This window comes from Ruditapes philippinarum, unplaced genomic scaffold (genome assembly GCF_026571515.1).
Source record: "Ruditapes philippinarum isolate M1 unplaced genomic scaffold, ASM2657151v2 ctg722_1_1_1_1, whole genome shotgun sequence".
Classification (NCBI taxonomy): Eukaryota; Metazoa; Mollusca; class Bivalvia; order Venerida; family Veneridae; genus Ruditapes; species Ruditapes philippinarum.
Window position 1 is genome coordinate 207496 of NW_026856551.1, and position 20800 is coordinate 228295.

At 33.4% G+C, this 20800-nt stretch overlaps 1 protein-coding gene across 9 annotated transcripts in view; it reads left to right on the top strand.

The window, feature by feature from the left end:
* Positions 1–20800, top strand: part of LOC132746950 (plexin-A1-like) — a 154757-nt gene that overhangs the window by 97838 nt on the left and 36119 nt on the right. For 7 of the 9 annotated variants that reach the window (XM_060736234.1, XM_060736240.1, XM_060736242.1 and 4 more), the window contains 8 exons: positions 478–578; positions 9298–9424; positions 10411–10558; positions 11270–11366; positions 11673–11784; positions 14116–14142; positions 18485–18616; positions 19521–19628. In XM_060736234.1, coding sequence (XP_060592217.1) covers positions 478–578; positions 9298–9424; positions 10411–10558; positions 11270–11366; positions 11673–11784; positions 14116–14142; positions 18485–18616; positions 19521–19628 — 852 coding nt within the window. Of the gene's footprint in view, positions 1–477; positions 579–9297; positions 9425–10410; positions 10559–11269; positions 11367–11672; positions 11785–13985; positions 14004–14115; positions 14143–18484; positions 18617–19520; positions 19629–20800 lie in introns of all 9 variants that reach the window. The other 2 variants (XM_060736239.1, XM_060736241.1) reach the window with 2 other exon arrangements.

Below are 20800 nucleotides of genomic sequence, written 5' to 3' on the forward strand. Positions count from 1 at the left end.
AGCCCCAATTTTGCTGTCTGCTTTTAAAATGTCTGACGTCCTTTTTTTCGAGGGACATCTGAAATTTGTGACTTTTTTCGGCAAAATTTTTTGGGTTTACTCCCGGGAAATGTATTTATAAAAAACATATTTCTGCCCAGGGTTTTTTTATTGTAGAAAGATCCCCGGGTAATTCCCTTTGTATGTTTTGATTTTTGTTAATTTGGAAATAAATGTTGTTAAAATTTGTATAGTTTTGTTTGTTTTGACTTATTTCAGATCGCTCTCAATTAATGCTGTTTTAGCATGTTTCACTTCTGTTTTGCTGACACAGAGAAGATATTTCATCAATTTTATGTAATAAAGCTATAACTCATTTTAAAATGAAATATAAGAGAAGATTCGGCTGTTTTGCTCACAGCACCACAACAATATGGTAATTATAATGTTATCAAGTCATACATTTTGTGATCGTTTTTTTTTTCGTTCTGTTTTCAGATTGCGAAGCTGATGTTAAGTAGTTGCGAGAGTCACAGTACATGTAGCAGCTGTCTAGCAGACGGCGATCCTTTCTGCGGCTGGTGCGTCCTAGATAACAGGTTGGTAACCGCAGAAAATCAAACTATGTCATATCTATTTATTGTATGAAAAATGATAATTAAAAAAAAAATCAATACATAAACAAAGAGCTGGTTGTATAAAAAAAAGTAATAAATTTTCGAAAAATTCACATTTTTTTTTTAAGAAATTGAAACAGATTTGGACCACAGAATAATAAGTGTGTACATATACTGTTGATGAAATCGTTTGAATTCTGAATAATTTAACGTTTTAAAAGTTGTATTTAAATCAGGGTACAGTGTGAATAATTTTCAAATCAGTTGGAAAGCAATGTGTGAAATTATGTAAATTGATAAATTCTTTAGAATTCATTAGGATGATGTATGTGGCTGACATGTCATTAATTATTCCCCTTTTGTTTGGTCAATAATTTTACCATAATGTATTGTCTCGAATTAAAGTTATTCTTTTTTCATAATCTAAATATTATTTCCTTATGGGTTGGATTAATAGAAATTAGTGGATTTTAAATCAAAAATGGGAAAAAAACATTAATCATATTTTTAAAAGCATTTAAAACACATCTGCCCTTAAAATTTGAATTTTACTGCATTTAAAAAAAGAGAAAAAAAAAAAAATGTAGTTATAAAGGCTTTGATGGGATACGTGTTTTTTAAAGCCATATTAAACTTAGTCTATTTTGTTATAGTTATTAAGAGAATGGTCCGTTACTTTTTTCTCCAATATTGCCTTGTTTCCTAGGCAACATATTACTTTTTGATAAATATATATATAAAGAGTTAACATGTAACTATATCTAATTTAGGTAATGTACACTAGGGAGCTCTTTAATGCTAAAGATATCATCTTTTTTATGTTCGCTTTTGTTATGACATTAATTTCTACAATATATGAAATTATTAGGTTAACTGAGTGCTGGGATGATGTTTAAATTGTAGAAGTTGTATAGTCATGCTCTGGCCCTGAAATCAGCTCATTAGAATTACAAATCATGTCCTCACTTAAAAGTGTGAGTCTTATTAGTGAGCCGCGTCATGACAAAATCAACATAATGAGTTTGCGACAAGCATGGATCCAGACCAGCCTGCGCATCCGCGCAGTCTGATCAGGATCCATGCTGTTCGCTATCGGTTTCTCTACTTGTTATAGAGTTTGTAAGCGAACAGCATGGATCCTGATCAGACTGCGCGGATGTGCAGGCTGGTCTGGATCCATGCTGGTCGCAAACCCATTATGTTGGTTTTGTCATGACGTGGCTCAAATAGGATTTTTATTATACCCCCACAAACGAAGTTTAGGGGGGGTATATAGGAGTCAGCTTGTCGGTCGGTCGGTCGGTCCGTCGGTCGGTCCACCTTCATGGTTTCCGGACGATAACTTGAGCTAGGAATGAGATATTCCAATCAAACTTGGTGTACAGCAAGCTTGTATGAATACCTGGGTTGGTATTGCATATGGACCCCCTGGGGTCAAAGACTAGGTCACCGTTACTAAAAATAGAAAAATGGTTTCCGGACGATAACTTGAGCTAGGAATGAGATATTCCAATCAAACTTGGTGTACAGCAAGCTTGTATGAATACCTGGGTTGGTATTGCATATGGACCCCCTGGGGTCAAAGACTAGGTCATCGTTACTAAAAATAGAAAAATGGTGTCCGGACGATAACTTGAGCTAGGAATGAGATATTCCCATCAAACTTGGTGTACAGCAAGCTTGTATGAATACCTGGGTTGGTATTGCATATGGACCCCCTGGGGTCAAAGACTAGGTCACCGTTACTAAAAATAGAAAAATGGTTTCCGGACGATAACTTGAGCTAGGAATGAGATATTCCAATCAAACTTGGTGTACAGCAAGCTTGTATGAATACCTGGGTTGGTATTGCATATGGACCCCCTGGGGTCAAAGACTAGGTCACCGTTACTAAAAATAGAAAAATGGTTTCTGGACGATAACTTGAGCTAGGAATGAGATATTCCAATCAAACTTGGTGTACAGCAAGCTTGTATGAATACCTGGGTTGGTATTGCATATGGACCCCCTGGGGTCAAAGACTAGGTCACCGTTACTAAAAATAGAAAAATGGTTTCCGGACGATAACTTGAGCTAGGAATGAGATATTCCAATCAAACTTGGTGTACAGCAAGCTTTGTATGAATACCTGGGTTGGTATTGCATATGGACCCCCTGGGGTCAAAGACTAGGTCACTGTTACTAAAAATAGAAAAATGGTTTCCGGACGATAACTTGAGCTAAGAATGAGTTATTCCAATCAAACTTGGTGTACAGCAAGCTTGTATGAATACCTGGGTTGGTATTGCATATGGACCCCCTGGGGTCAAAGACTAGGTCATCGTTACTAAAAATAGAAAAATAGTGTCCGGACGATAACTTGAGCTAGGAATGAGATATTCCAATCAAACTTGGTGTACAGCAAGTTTTGTATGAATACCTGGGTTGGTATTGCATATGGACCCCCTGGGGTCAAAGACTAGGTCACCGTTACTAAAAAATAGAAAAATGGTTTCCCGGACGATAACTTGAGCTAGGAATGAGATATTCCAATCAAACTTGGTGTACAGCAAGCTTGTATGAATACCTGGGTTGGTATTTGCATATGGACCCCCTGGGGTCAAAGACTTAGCTCACCGTTACTAAAAATAGAAAAATGGTTTCCGGACGATAACTTGAGCTAGGGGAATGAGATATTCCAATCAAACTTGGTGTACAGCAAGCTTGTATGAATACCTGGGTTGGTATTGCATATGGACCCCCTGGGGTCAAAGACTAGGTCACCGGTTACTAAAAATAGAAAAATGGTTTCCGGACGATAACTGAGCTAGGAATGAGATATTCCCATTCAAACTTGTGTGTACAGCAAGCTTGTATGAATACCTTGGGTTGGTATTGCATATGGACCCCCTGGGGTCAAAGACTAGGTCACCGTTACTAAAAATAGAAAAATGGTGTCCGGACGATAACTTGAGCTAGGAATAAGATATTCCCAATCAAACTTGGGGTGTACAGCAAGCTTGTATGTAATACCTGGGGTTGGTATTGCATATGGACCCCCTTGGGTCAAAGACTAGGTCACCGTTACTAAAAAATAGAAAAATGGTTTTCCCGGACGAAAATTGAGCTAGGAATGAGATAAAACAAGCTTTTCTTGAAGACCTGGTTGATGTTGCAATTCTTTGTACTCATTTTAATCTTCATAAAATTATAGGGTTCAACTTCAAACTATTTGTTCACACCACTAATTTTCAAAAAACGTAATGGTTGCTTGTGGGGGTATGAATCACCTTCAGTTTATAGCTCTAGTTAAATTTGTTTTGTTTAAAAACAAAACAAATTTTTGGGTTTTTGTTGGAAGTTATAAGCTTATTGAAACACTCTTGGATCTGTTCTTGGAACCAACCAGTACTAAACAATGAGTGTAAAGTTTCTTGCTTTGAATATGCCAATAATGTCATTGGTCCTCCATAGCTGTTTCAAGTTATTTATCCACAAATAATTGCTCATAATGTTTAACAATGAGTAACTGAATAGTAAAATAAAAAATTACTATGTACAGTGGACTTTTAAAATTTGCAAACTCAGGCTTTAGAGTAGAAAGGTAGGAAATCAAATGAAAAACGTTTACATCTACCATAATTAAAACATTTACTGAAGGGCAAACATGTACATTTTGTCCAAATTTGTTTGAAATATTTTAATTTGAGGCTGACTAGAAAACATGAAGACATCATTTTGAGAGTCCAGAATGTCAGTCATTGGGTCACTGTCTGCAGATATAGGACTTAAATAGTTTTAAAACTCATGCAAAACTTCTGAAACAAACCATACAAGACAATTGTGTGACTGATTATTAATAGAATAAACTATTATTTGTCTAAGATCTACCATTGTCAAACATTGTTAACAGTACAGTCTTTCATTCCTGTTGTAAGATACTCAAAATTTCTGCATTCGTGCCACGAGCATTTTTGAAAGCATCAATTTATTACATTTGATAGTTTTTTGTGTCTGGCTGATTATATAATGTAAAAACGTAATTGTTATTTATGTGTTTTATCATTGGGCCTGACATGAAAACATACCCAGAGAGTCAGATGTGAATAGAATTACAACATTTCCATGAAATATTTGCACTTCCCTGTAAACAACTGACAGTTTATGCCAAATTGCAGGAAAGACCAAAAACGTCTGTTAAGCAAACATGCCATTTATTTCTTACATTTTGAAATCAGAATATATAATTTATATGACAGGGATGGTTTCATGTTCCCCTGTGAAGAATAATTATGATGAATTGTAGGGAAATTATGTGATATCTAATATCTGTAAGGAAACAGTATTTTTTGTCTCAAGAAAATATAAATATTGCATAACTTGTATGCCTGACATACTCAGTATGTGAAATTTTGAAACATTTTGATAGAGCAGCCTTTTTGTTAATGTCTTATATATTTAAAACAGAAATGTAAAATGAATATTGTTTAAATATGGAAAAAGAGTTTAACAGGGTTTCAATTCAAAATTGACAAATATCAAAATGCAAGGGAGTGAACTCTTTATGCAATATTTTGACTAAAGACCATGGTAAAAAGATTAATTTTGTGCAGTTATATAACTCGCTCATTCAAAAGAACCATCACCAGTCTTCATCACCCTTCCCTGAAAGCTTTCCTCTTAGTCTATAAAATTGTGCTACTTTAGTAGCATATTCAATTCAAAATTTATAAATGTAAATAATTTACACAGTAATGCAGACAGGAATTAGACTCGTGATATAGACTGAAGCCAAAGGTTGTCCTTGTTTGACACATTAGCGTGTTGTACCTGCAAAGTCTATTGGTACTGTCATTAAAAAAAATCTTTTATTTAGGAGTCAACAACATGATACTAATTGGAACAGATCTTGCCGTGATGATGTGTAAACTGGCTTGGCTTAGTTGTTTAGTGTAGATCTCTTGAAGAAAATATATAGCGCAATTGTTTGATCTTCATGGGACAATATTTTGAATAACTGATGATAAATGTAATTTTTAAAAGCAAAAACAATGTACAATAATATCAGTATGGACATACATAATTGTATAGACATTGTTCCATAAAAATGATTTCCTGGTAAGACATTTCTACTGCATTTAATCTTACAGTTAATAAAACATCGTAGATTTAATAAAGATGGCTGCCCACTTTGAATTATTTTGTCTCTCTAAATTTCTCATAATTATTTATAAGAAAGAAAAGTGTCTTCCATATTCTTCTGAAGACATTAATCCTTAAAGACATAATTTTGTATTTCAGTTTTTGTCAATCAAATTTTCCCACAAAAAAATGATAAATCTTGACAAACAGTCTGTGGTTTCAGTGGTCTATGTCCTAGCACAGATTACTTCTTATTGCATGGAATAACATCATTAATGCCAACTTCAAAGTGCTTTATACATCATATATTCTTCCTTGCTATTTTTATACTGAGGAAAATTTAATCCTTCAGTCCTTTGTAGCTCATAAGGTTTATTAATGTGGAATAAAAGAGTATAAAATGCAGAGAGATGAAGGAAGTTTTTGATACAAGTACAGTCAACATTGTATTAAGAGACCACTCAAGGGACTGCCAAAAAGTGGTCTCTTAATAAAGTGGTCTCTCAATAGAATTCTGGAAAATTCGAGACTTTTTATTACAAGTCATAGATATAATAACATCTTTTTTTATAAAAACAAAAACTATATACAATATTATGTATGCATTACAGTTTTATAATTACATTTATGCCTTTTTAAAAAAAAAAAGTCATCAATATTGTTTGTTTTTGTTTTTTAGTAGAAATTTGTGTACAAATGTGATCTACGCTCATAATACTGTCGTTTTAAACTTCTTGATTTTTTCAACAATTAGTTTTCACACTACCCCGATTTCAAATTCAATAAGTTTTTAGAGATCTAGTATTTTTGTGGGTTTTTTTTTTCGGAGGGTCATATTTAATGGGGTACTACATGTATTTTATACAGCATCAGATGAGCACCTATCCATCAGCAATGAAAGGCTCGGTTCTGTAATGTTTAGTCCACTACGTTTCACGATTTTATTTCGACTACAATCGATGACATTTGCTATTTACTCAGACTCAATTCCATGCACGATTTCCTCATACAATTTATCCGGTCTTATTAGTTGGCTCGATCTGACGTCAATTTCGATAAGGGAGGTCACTCTGAGCACATGACAAAACTATGCAAATGCGGTGTTGTGAAACGTTATTGCTCTGACAAAATATGTCACAATGAATATTACGATCGGAAAATTTTGAAACGATTGCAATTGTTATTCATTTCGTTTTTAAACGTCAATTAATTGTGACCAATGACCATAAAAAAATATTTGTTTGTTTGTTTGTACACATCTAACCTACTCGCTAATTACACAGGTGAGAATGCCCGCAGGGACGATTGTTTGTCACGGCCGTTTAATAGATACTTTAACACTTAATTTTATACATTTGGGCTGACAATCAGTGGCCGCTGGCCGCGATATAAAATAGTCGTTTAATGGAATTAGATTAAATAGTAAAAATCATCAGGAGGGATTTTATGCGGCCGCTTAATAAAAAAGTCGCTTAATAAAGGTGGACGCAAGTACGATGCCGACTGTATTTAAAATCTAGTAGAAAGGCTGAAGATCATGACTTAAGTGAAAACCGAAAAACTAAAGACAGGATCGATCAATATTTAAGAGTATTTTAGTCAGTAATACTACTAACCCATACTACACTTTCTCAAATTTCAATGTGAAAAACGCATTAATCATTGTAATGGAAAAAGTTCTTCAATGTATTTACGGAATGAGTAGGGAACTGTGGTGCAGACCATTTTCAGACAACAGAGATGCACTGGACATATGGTTAGAACCATTGACTGACAGCATGCTATAGGTTAATATGTTAAATGTGACCACTGGATTTGCCCTGCCTTGAATTTTAGGCTGTTCCTGGAAAATTCAGGTCAATTTTAAAATGTATTGTATTGTGTTGGATCAGCACTAAATACAAATTAAACATTGATCTCCAATTCCATTTACCTTCTGGCTGCAAGTGATTATAATCATCAACCAGTTCAGACCAAGTCCAAGCACATCCTGGGATTTGATCATGGTCTGCACTGTTCGATATTCAGTTAGTACATGTATATATTTTGAAATTTTACATACATGTATATTTTTTTAATATACATGTATATATTTTGAAAATTTGCCTAAAAACGGTAATTCACCAGGTTTTGTCTAGATTGAAAGAAGGATGTATCCATTGAAGATATTTAGTGTGATAAGGGATAACCATAATGTATATTACACATATATAAAAAATATTACAAATTATTTGGTTATTCTTTTACAGTGAATGCTAATGTATTTTAATAAGATATATAATAGGGGGTCATCTTAAAGTTGTCATAACTTTGTAATTCTATCATATTTTGACAGTTTTATATCCACCATTATATATAGTGCTGATTTTATGATTAATCATTATTTAATAAGATCAAAGAAGTTGTGTGAAATTATGCTTCAATTTTTAATACAAAAAATGTAAGCAGTTCATGACACTTTAATTAGAATGTGTTGTAATTTTGTAGGACTGAGTGTCGAATTACGTAGTGGAAAAAGAATTTAATTAAAAATAAATTGCTGTAATGTTGAAGCCATGATGCTGCAAATTGATCATATTGTTCAGTCAAGTGTTCCCAGACTTCTTTTATATTGTATAAATGAAAAAATTACGAGATCGTGAAGTTTACAAGGCGATAATATGTTGGCAGCCAATGTGACACGGATTCAAAGACGTCTGATATTTCTTTTTATAACGGCCCGTGTAAAACTGCGCGTGTGAGGTTGTTTGAAATATTAATAATGAAATCGCATTGGATATCCATTAAGTCTTTTATTTGCATGCATATTGGATGGGAAGATGATGTATTCATACTGGAAGATAGATTGGAAAGCGATTGGAATTTTATTCATGGATGATTATTGATTCCCGTTAACTGTGAGCACCGGTCTTGTCCACGAAAGATCAAAGAATGAATTAATTTCATGTGTACACTGCTTATTAATAAGTTAATTTTCATGTAAAAAAAAATTCTGACGTGTCTTGTGGTTCATGAAAGAATTGGTTTGATTTGAATTAATTTGAGCCGCGTCACAACAAAACCAACATAATGGGTTTGCGACCAGCATGGATCCAGACCAGAATCCGCGCAGTCTGATCAGGATTCATGCTGTTCACTTACAAACCCTATTACAAGTAGAGAAACTGATAGCGAACAGCATGGATCCTGATCAGACTGCGCGGATGCACAGGCTAGTCTGGATCCATGCTGGTCGCAAATCCATTATGTTGGTTTTGTTGTGACGAGGCTCATTTTATTCCTTCATGTTCGCAGCATTATGTAATGAAATCCTGATATGAACACAATAAGCTATTGTGTAAACTAATGAAACTTTGATTTACAAAGTGGCAATTATTTTAAGCTTAATTTATTGTACATTTTTGACCCTATGTACATATAAATTGCTGAAAATCATCTGTTTCAAGTTCCTAAACTTGACTGGTAATCACTAAATTGTTCAATAAACAATCCTAAGAAATGCTTTTCAGTTCAGAAGGCTAAATAAATTATATAAAAGAAATTTCTGACAAAATATAATTTTTAATTTTCTATTTTCTAGGTGCACTCAACAGCAGCATTGCAGGGTATCATCAAGTGATCGTTGGTTATACGGCCCACCAGGACAGACTTGTGTCGCTATAACAGATGTTTCACCAAGGACAGTATCAGTGTCTGCCAGTGCTATAGTAGGTTTTATAACAATAATTTCATTTAATATTAAACCCTTTAATCTACTAAATATATATAATGGATTAGCCCAGCATTGAATTTCAAACAGTCCGTTCAAATATTACGCAATTTCAGTATTAAAATGCAAGCATTGGGATGCCAACAGCATAGCGTCGGGTTCTGGCACTGTACTGGTGTCAAAGGCCCAAGCAGATTGACTGTTAATACTTCAATATGAGTATCTCATGAAGTATTGCATACCACACGTCATATTAAACTGTTATCCTTTTTGTAATTGACTTGTCCTTATCTGAATTTGGAACAGTCTATCTTTATTATAAGGGAAATCATTGTCGCAATGCTGGAATAAAGCAATCAACATTGACACAGGCTGGCCTGGCTCTATTCTAATGGGTTACAATATAACAGGCCTGCCAACATCACACAAGCATGTGATATACTTAATGTTAAAAGTATCTGGAAAGAGAAATACGCTTTTAAAATAGCTTTGTTAAAGAGTGTAAGCCATACTTCAAGGTAAGTTTATAGCCACAATACAATCACCATAAAATTACCTCAAAGTATCTAGTGACATGCAATGATTACAGGTGATATAAATATAGTATTATGTAAAAGCCATTCTGTACTTAGAATAATTGGATCAGGCAAACTTTTTTACAGCAACTTTTGATGAGACTTTGACACACAAAGATAACAAAACAAGTACTTTTTGAATACTTATATCTCAATCCATCATCGGTTACCTGCGGTATGGTATATATTCCTTACATATCGAGATAGTATGTGCTTGGTTTGTTTACCCTCGCCACCGGAATAAACCATATGGGCGAAGTATCTAGACGGAATAAATACCTTGGGTAACCGATGATGGACTAAACCCAGGATAAAGAAAGTTGTTCTAATTTTAATTGTTCCGTTAAAACCTTGATTAGTATTGATTGTAAATATCATGTATAATATAAAATATATATGTCAATTACAGTTATATCTGACCATATATCAACTACCAGATGGCAGCAACTATACGTGTGTGTTTCCGGAGCTGAACAAAACGTCGCCGGCGCAGGTCTGGTCTTATGGTGTCTACTGTGAAGCTCCTGACATTACTGGCTCAGGAATCATTGTGGATGGTAAGGTTTTCTTATTCATCTGTCCAGCTGTTTGTATGATTTACTTTGTCATCAATGATATTAAGAAATAGATATAAATTTTGAGCTTGTTGTTGAAGAATAATGCTTGGTTTGAGATCAAATATTTAGGAATATAATCTGACAAATAAAAAGTTGACATATTGTCATATACTTATAATATACCATGTATTTTGTATGATAAGTTGTCAAAAGTCAGAATTGTCTTGTCCTTTAGTTTTAAAAAGACTATTATGTTCGGTTAGACCTTTTTAAATTTGTCTGCCTATGTCATTTTCATGGTTCTTTATCTAGAAGTAGACATGCAGTTGCCATGGATTTATGCTGATTTTGGTGACCTCAACATTTATTTTATTCCTTTAAGATATTGAAATTTGAAATACTGGACATGAGATAATGTCACTTAACATTGAGAACCCTTAACTTACTGGCAGCAACTGAATCTACATAATTATGCAACCAGTGCAGACCAAGATCAGTCGGCACATCCATGCTGTCTGATCATGGTCTGCACTGTTTGATAATCAGTCGGTACTTATTTTCCTTAAAAAGATTAATGGTTTAAACTGTAGAAAATTTTTGAAGTCCATAAAAGATATTTATCATGGTAAGTAAGAGATCTCTTTCTACCGTCTTTACCTCTTAATATGTAGAATTTGTACAGTACTGACCATTTTTCCATTGTTTATACAGGAAGTCAGGCTATGACCATCGCATTGAACTCTAGCGAGACAGGGAAACTGTTCCTGGCACAAAACTTCACCTACTTTAACTGTAGCAGTTTTTCTAGGTACCTTCTTCATATTACACTTAATTTTAATATGAGCTTAGCTAGTTTATAAGATGTAGCTGAAGTAATATAATTTATGGATAATTGTTATAAATCCTGTTACGTTTCATTGTTTCTTTAGATGTTATTTATATTAAAGCAACAATAGGAATAAGTTACTATTGTGTTATGTCATAAGGTATATCATTATTCTGTATGATTTATGGTTACAAAGTTTTAAATTTATTTACTCAGGTTTTACACTGTTTCATTCAGTCTTGGTATAAAAATAAATGCCTTAAAAAAACATTTTGATTTATATTCTAGTTGTAGTCAATGTACAAACAACAGTTGGTCATGTGACTGGTGTATCTATGATAACAGATGTGTACATGATTCGGTCAACTTTTGTCAACCTGGAGTCGTCCTTAGTAAATCGGTATGTAATGTTATAACGAATAACAAAACATGTATTTCTTCTGATCAGCCCTGTTTATAACAGTCTGTTTCCATGTTGAATGAACTTTTTAGCTTGCAAAGATAGTTCTGGACTATTTTTTAGGGGTTACAATGTACTTTACAATATAATACTCGTAGATTTTGATAAAAACAGTGGTTAATTAGACCTTTTAACACAAATTGGCCATTCCCCATTCCTAATAAACACAAGTTTGTTGTTTTTCTACTTCTACTGGATTGAGATGATTCTATTTTTGATACCACTTATAGGAGAGTTTTCCATGATGACTTTATTTTAATCAATGAAATCATCACCCTTCCTTATGTACTCAACACTTTCAAAATGTCAGTAACACTTTTAAAGTTTTCAAACTTCTTTAAATGATAAAAAAAACCCGGTTTAATAATGATTGTGCAAGACATTTCATGAGGCTCTAAAACTACCATAAGCTATTTCTGTTTTTAATCAGTTGAAGAAATATTTTGCAGAAGACCGTCAACTTCTTAATGTCTTTAAAGAAACTTGTTTTGACAACTGTGCAGAATCTAAATACGGCTTTTCCTGAACACATTGTTTATAAAATATTTTACTTGTTTCGTAATCAATTTCTTTTTATGCATTTACGTCATCAGTTTTATATCTTGTATTAGAAAAGCTTCTCGGATGCAGAAAAAAACACTGATTAACTTCCTTGCAGTGACATTTTCAAAGGATATTCATATTTTATATAATTTTGATCAATTTTCGTGAAGTTGGGAAGAGTTTAAATGCATCCATCTGAAAAAATTGCTTGATATTACTTAAGGATAAGCGCATAAATCTTAATCTGTCAAATTTGACGGAAATTCTATTATTTCAAGAAATTGATGTTATTCAACAGTTTATTTAAATTTCCTCTATGTATGAAAGTATGATTTAGATGCTACGGTAGTTATAAGGTTAACATGAAATATTGATCTCATTTTCAAAAGATATGCTTTCTGAAAGCTGTTAGTAACAAGCTCAACAAAATAAAAGTTACCGTATCAATTTATGAAATGTTTTGAAGAATTTATTTTTTAATGAGAAGTTGTCCATCCCAGTAGGGGGAACAAAAAAAAATTATTCTTGATTTGTGGGTTCCTTATGATAAATAGAAACTGTTTCATATCTAAATGAAGTCAAAGTTACGAAATTTAACTTAAGACAAAATGTTGCATTAAAGTAGTACTAAGTCAATCAGTCAATCTTAATGAATGTAGAAAGAAAAAACTTTATATAATTTTTTGTATTTTGTTCAATAGTTCAACCCGATATGGTGGGGGTAATGGGATAATATAGTGGGGTAATGGGAAGTTATGGTGGGGCAATGGGACGTCATGGTGGGGGTAATGGGACATTTTGGGGGGCCAATTGGACATTATGATGGGGCAATGGGACGTTATGATGGGGTCATGGGACAATATGGTGGGGTAATAGCAAAATATGGTGAGGGTAATGGGAGGGAAGAATTACTGGTCCAGAACTACTTACTTGCGAATAAATTGTCTGAGATATCGGTAGCTGGGATAGATTGTAGAAATTAATGTTGATTATATTCCATGGTGAAAGTTTTCTCTGTTCTCTCTATCTGAATGATTGAATTGCTTGCCGTATATATTCAATTAGTGAATATAACTTTCGGAATGTGAATTGCATTTTTATGTATCTGCATAAAATTCCTATATATTTGTCTTTTATATCTTTGTTATTTTCTGTACTCGTAAGAAAAAACTCTCCATGCTTGTCAGTTACAATGAAAATGATCAGAATTTGATGTAAATTTCTCTTATCTTTCAGTGTTTTAATTCCTATGATATGCAGTCTTTTTTTACGTCAGTGGCATGCTAATTGAAACAAATATAGATTTGAGCCGTGTCATGACAAAACCAACATAATGGGTTTGCGACCAGCATGAATCCAGACCAGCCTGCGCATCCACGCAGTCTGATAAGGATCAATGCTGTTCGCTTACAAATCCAATACAAGTAGAGAAACTGATAGCCAACAGTATGGATCCTGATCAGACTGCGCGGATGCTCAGGCTGGTCTGGATCCATGCTGGTCGCAAACGCACTATGTTGGTTTTGCCATGGCTTGGCTCATTTGTTTTTATACAATGTTCTGAATGCAAATTTTTTATAAATGTTGAAATCCTATAGGTTGAACCTTCATCTCAGGTATTGTTTTATTGCAAGTTTTATTTTTTAACTATATTTAGCTATGTTACTATATATTTAGCTACAGTAGAACATATAGCCTTGAACTTTGACCCTTGAATTTCCCTTGCAGTACTCAGGCATTCCTCGTAGCTCTCAGGTTAGTAAGTTGTAGGTATGGCTGTATATATCTGTATATATATATATCTCTCTCTCTCAAACTTTCCAGACTTCCAGTACTGAAACACTGTATGTAAAGGGATTGCAGTGGGAAAATGGCGGGTAACTCAAATCTGAAATTCAAAACAGTAACAATGATTGCATTGATATTAGTATTTCTACTTTGTCCTACATATTTAGTATTATAAATGAAATCTTAAATCTTAATTTTCGAAAACAACCAAATGAACTTAAAATCCTATCAATGATAGCAGTAATGTTCGATTAAAAAAAAAAAAATCCCATCCCTGTATAAAAAAAATCTTTTTTTTTTTTTACAAAGGGTTGGGATTTTACTGCTTTTATTTTCCTGAATACAAAATTATATTGCCAAAATTGATCAACCTTGTACTTCTAGGTAATACTGTTTTGTAACATCTTCACAGAAATGATATTTGAAATTTTACAGGAAATAGTAAAGAAGTTTCACATATTACAAAAATGAACTTTTGTTAATGATTTTATCATGGCAAACATTAGCAGATTAGTTTCTATAATTTATTTTTACTGAAATAAAAAGCTTGCATACTCCCAATAGTTATAGATTCTTTTTTTGTATTCTTTGAAAAAGAGTGTTTTTTGTTTTTTTGTTGTTTTTTTTCAAAGTAATTTATAAGAAATTTGAAAATACTTGAAGAATTTTAGATTATAAAGAATTTGTGTTTTTATATTTTGTGAGTGATTTAAAGTCAGTTATATTACCTTTTCTGACATGACTTATGGGTATTTAATGTTAAAAACTCATTATGAGAAAATAATGGTTGTGAATAAAGATATTAGTATGAAGATCTTACATGTTTTGAAAACTGGGTATTAAAAAGGTTTTGGCAGAAGATATCTGAAAATAATCTAGAATGAAAGACAAAACTGTACTGAGTAATATGTATATGTATTCAATATATTTCTATAAGATCAACATCTTTTTGTCCATTTTAATAATTGCTGAAGTTTGTAAAAGGAAAGATGTTCACTTTAGCACATGTAGGAAGATTATTAACGTGAACTTATTGCTATGCTTTAAGATTTATTTCAAACACTGTCATAGTCTGTTCTTGTAGTGCCAATTGATTTACAGCAGTGTTGCGTCGAGTCCCCCAAATGTGCTCCATTTCACAGAATATGACAGTGCCTTTTAACAAAATATCTTGTTGGGTAATAAATTGTGTAATATTTGACAAGAAGAAAAGTTTTTAAACATTGTTTCAGTACAGGATTCACACTCTGATGCTTTAAAGCATATATAATGTTTTAGCAGTAATGTATGACGTTATCTATTGCTTTTCATATGATTTCTGCCATCTTGTAGCACTAATGGACTGAAAAGACATATTTCAGCTTTTTCCTCACATCATTTTTTTTTTGGTAACCAAAGCTCGTTTTTTAACAAGTGTTTCCAAAACCAGACATTTTCATGATGTTATTGATAGATTTTATTTCTAATGTTTTCATTTTTGGGAGAGTTAGCACCCAATTTTTTATTGCGGGAATGAATATAGGTTTTTATTTTTCTAGCTTATTTTTTTGCATCATTATAAGATGGATATCATCCAGGATATGCACTTCATAACAAAAAGCCTTGTGTTATACTAATATGACCTGAATTCAAGAAACATTTTGCTTGTATAAAATATTCATGTAAATCAGTGACTCATGAAAAAAACTTTGTTGTACTGTTATATTGTTGTACTATTACAATATATATTAGAATATGAAATTAATACATATAATTCAATATTGTAAATTTATATGTAAATGTAATACATGTTAGTCTGTAATATTATTATTATGTAAATGTAACTATATTTGTGTTTGTAAAAAAGTCAAAGTCATCATTTTGTATGGTATTATGGATTTGTGAAAACTGTGCTCTGGGTAAGCAGAAACTTTCAGAAAATATGTGCATGCTAAAACATGAAAACCATCATTTCATAATTGTCCAAATTGGTCATTTACCGGTATATAATGTATTAGATTTATTTATTGACCAATGATAGTAATGAAAATTTGCTTTACAATTAAACTTAAAGTCTCAATATCTCCTGATGAAGGGATGATATTTTGTTTAGAGTGAGATATGAATTATATTTCACTGAGATGTATGAATATTACACAAAATGTTTGCATAAGGGAAGGGCTAGTAAAAATATGATATATATAATCTCTCAACATTTATTTTATTTTTATGTTTAAGTGTGACAAATATTTTTCTTCATGTGTCCAAATTCATGTAAGAGACTTTGGTTTATCTGTGACAAATAGTATTATTTTATATATCTCACTGAATGGCAGCAGTAATTTATTTATCAGCAAAAATGTAAAGTTTAACAGGCATATTACATAAGACAGGAAAGTTTCTGTTTAACCTGAGTGCGCTAATTACACTGATTGTACACTTTGAGCTGATAGCCTCTTACACACCACTGACTGTACACAGCTGATAGCCTCTTACACACCACTGACTGTACACAGCTGATAGCCTCTTACACACCACTGACTGTACACAGCTGATAGCCTCTTACACACCACTGACTGTACACAGCTGATGGCCTCTTACACACCACTGACTGTACACAGCTGATGGCCTCTTACACACCACTGACTGTACACAGCTGATGGCCCCTTACACACCACTGACTGTACACAGCTGACGGCCCCTTACACACCACTGACTGTACACAGCTGATGGCCTCTTGCACACCACTGACTGTACACAGCTGATAGCCTCTTACACACCACTGACTGTACACAGCTGATAGCCTCTTACACACCACTGACTGTACACAGCTGATGGCCCCTTACACACCACTGACTGTACACAGCTGACGGCCCCTTACGCACCACTGACTGTACACAGCTGATAGCCTCTTACACACCACTGACTGTACACAGCTGATGGCCCCTTACACACCACTGACTGTACACAGCTGACGGCCCCTTACACACCACTGACTGTACACAGCTGATGGCCTCTTGCACACCACTGACTGTACACAGCTGACTGACTTCACCACTATATGGTTGAATCATCACTAACATTTACAGCACCTTAGTCATCACAGTCATCATATATATCATCATTGTCAATTTGTCATCATCATCATCATCATCATCACTTCATCATCATCATCATTATTATAATTAATATCATCACCATCATCATCACCATCATCATCAGCATCATCATCAAATAACATTTTAATACTTAAGGACAGTGTTACTGATAACTGTATACTCAGAATGATAATCAACCCCAGTATTTATGAGAATTATCCCATTGGCATTCACCATTACAAAATTTAATAAGAATTTTAGATATTTCACTTTGTCATGCTTTTTGGAGTGAAATTTTATGTGGTCTGAAATGGGATTTTTTTGATTTGCTTCGTTATTTTTTGGGGGGAATTTTCCTCAAATGGCTGAATTTGAAGGATGAGTTTATATGCTGGCATCTGGAAGGCTTGCTTATTTTACCCTTTTTATACCAGAAACATAATAAACTGAAATTGATATATACATATGATATTCTCTCAACAAGCCTGAGTTGCTCACTTTGTAAATTACAAATTAGTTAAATTGCTCAATTATATTTTGATTTATGGCTCACATTTATTCTGTATTTTCTTCTGTTACCAATCATAAAACACAATTTTCAAGAAAATTATTTTGATGCACATTTTAGGAATCATCATTATCCAATTTATATAAATGATTTTGTTTTTCAATCAAACATTGTTTTTATATTTTCCAAAAAGTTATGTTTTTTATGAGTTTTTTTTTTATTTATAGATTAATAGAGTCAATTTTAAAAGATACTCACTCACATATTGAAGGGAGTAATTTAAAATTTTCATTTTAACCTGATTTATTTTAAATAAGTAAGAAAGTGTCAGTCAGCATTAAATAGTTAGAAAGAAATCCATTTTTTCCCATTATTTCGAATGTGTCTCAGGAAGTATATTTTTGTCCCTTCATATAAAATTGTGGTTACCATCATTTTATCAGTACAGTACCTTATTTCACTATGTACTATTAAGATTATGCAAAAATACCATAAATAAGAGCACTTGTGCTTCATATACATTTTTTCACTATTTATTGCTGTTATTTGGCGTTTCAAACGTTTTTGGTTTGACTTTTGCTTTACATTATTATCTGTTATAGTGATATCGTGGGTCTCATTCAGGCCAATGATACAGTAGCCATAATAATGATTGGACATACAGTACATTTATTTACATACAATCCAAGAACTGTATTGATATGGGTTTTATCTGGTATTTCAGAGGATTTCATCACGATCTGGAATGAAAGGGCCGTTACATTGTCCCCGTATTGACAGTGAGAGGACAGGTACTATCTATGTACCTGAAGGAATAGAAAAAAATGTTGTTATACGTGGCATTAACTTTCCCCAGGTAATACTGTTATATCTGCAATCTTATATTTATCTTAAGTTTAATCCAAATAAATACAATCAGATGGTGTATAAGTAATAGAAAGAGCATCGAAACACGAGGCTATCCGATTTGTACGAGGGGGTGTAACCCCCGAGTATTAATGTTCTTTCTCTTTTGTATCATAGTCAAACATAAAAACACGTTCCTTGTTGTCACAATATGAAACCCCAGAAAAGAGTAACCAATGAACAAGGATCTGAATATGATATTTCTGTCGCTTTCCCTTTCTCTGTCGTCACAATAAGTAAACCCCAGCAAAAATGAGCCAATCAACGGGCATGCTCTGGAGTGCGGGTAACAAATACCTGAACTCCAGTTAACGCACTGTGCATGTATATGTATATGATTTAACTCCAAACTATGATACAATTGTGTATTTTTAAAAAACTTACTTCTGTGATTGAATTATTATATAAATAATTTAATGTTGTTATAATTTTACAATGAATTAAAATAAATTTTGAAATGTGAAAACAAGTATCAAAAGGAAACTTGTCAATTGTACAATTGTATAATTAAAAAATATAGTTGTGTGATTGAAGAAAACAATTCTTTTAGAGGCATACATAGCCGTGTGGTTTAGGTCATTGACTTCAAACCACTTGCCCCTCACCTCTGTGACATGAACTTGGATTCTTTCATGTGAGGTAGCTACTCAGTTCGTGCCTGAAATAATGCACGAAAGAGCACCTTACGTCTTCCTCCACAAGTAAAGCTGGAAAGTTGCCATATGACCTATGTAAGTGTAAGTGCAATGTAAAATCTTAAAAAAAAATATTAATAATAATTCTTCATAGTAACTTCCACTGTAATGACTTCTGAAGTAGAATTTAGACTAATTAAGATATTTTTGTATCAACAGCCAAGCAATTTAAAGTACACATGTCATGTGCGTGTGGGCGGAATTGAGTACAAGAGCAATGGAAGCCTGGGATATGACGGCAGTCTAGTTTGTGAACTTAAAAACATGGTGACTATATTTATATTATTTAAACATCTATCTGTTTGTACAGTCAGACTCTATTATATGAGAAAGCTGTCTAACTAGCTTACAAAAAGTCAGTTGTTACTGCTATTATTAGGCACCTGAAATCATAATTATATTATAAAGTTGCACCTGAGATATTTTTAGAAAACTATCTGAAATATATATATGAGCCGCGTCATGACAAAACCAACATAGTGAGTTTGCGATCAGCATGGATCCAGACCAGCCTGCGCATCCGCACAGTCTGATCAGGATCCATGCTGTTAGCTTACCAACTCTATTACAAGTAGAGAAACTGATAGCGAACAGCATGGATCCTGATCAGACTGCCCGGAAGCGCAGGCTGGTCTGGATCCATGCTGGTCGCAAACGCACTATGTTGGTTTTGTCATGGTGCGGCTCATATCTAAACAGCTTCCTTGAACCCTTTGGTAATAAATTGAAAGTTATTTAAGGCCTTAGCCACCTTAATGACATATACCTCAATTTGTTTGTGTGCTACAATTTAGTGGTGGGTGACTATCCATACATGACTGTATCAGTTTGAAAAGTTCAAGCAATGTAATGGGATGGAGCATCATTCTGTACCTTATATCAAGTGGGTTTTTTTAACAGGACACCTGCAGCAATATCTGCTAATTAGAAATCAATGGTTTTTCATGCCTTTATATTCATAATGCTCTAATAAAACGTTGAAAATAATATGTTAAATACAAAATGTGATTTCAGTTTTACATGACACAAAATCCTACTCAGCGAAGTTTTGAAGTTTTCGTAATTTTAGAATATCAAGGGCTTTTTTTCCTCTTTTAAATGCATTTAATGCTGATACAAGTAGATGTACAGTCATTAAGACGATTTTGTGAAAATCATTTAAAAAAAGATTTGGTTTTATGTTTTGAGTGCAAGTTAAGCCTATTTTAGCATCTTATATAATTGCCGGATAATTTGATAGGCATTTCTCACGTCATAAATCACGGCATTGAAATAAATTATAATCTCCGTGGCTTTGAACTCTTGCCTGTATTGAAAACATTATAAATTGAGAAGTCTGTATTGCATTTAATCCGAGCTTGCTGGCAGGGATTGAATTACCCATCAACCAGTGCAAACCAAGATCACCTTGCTCATCCTTGCCGTCTTTAATCATGGTC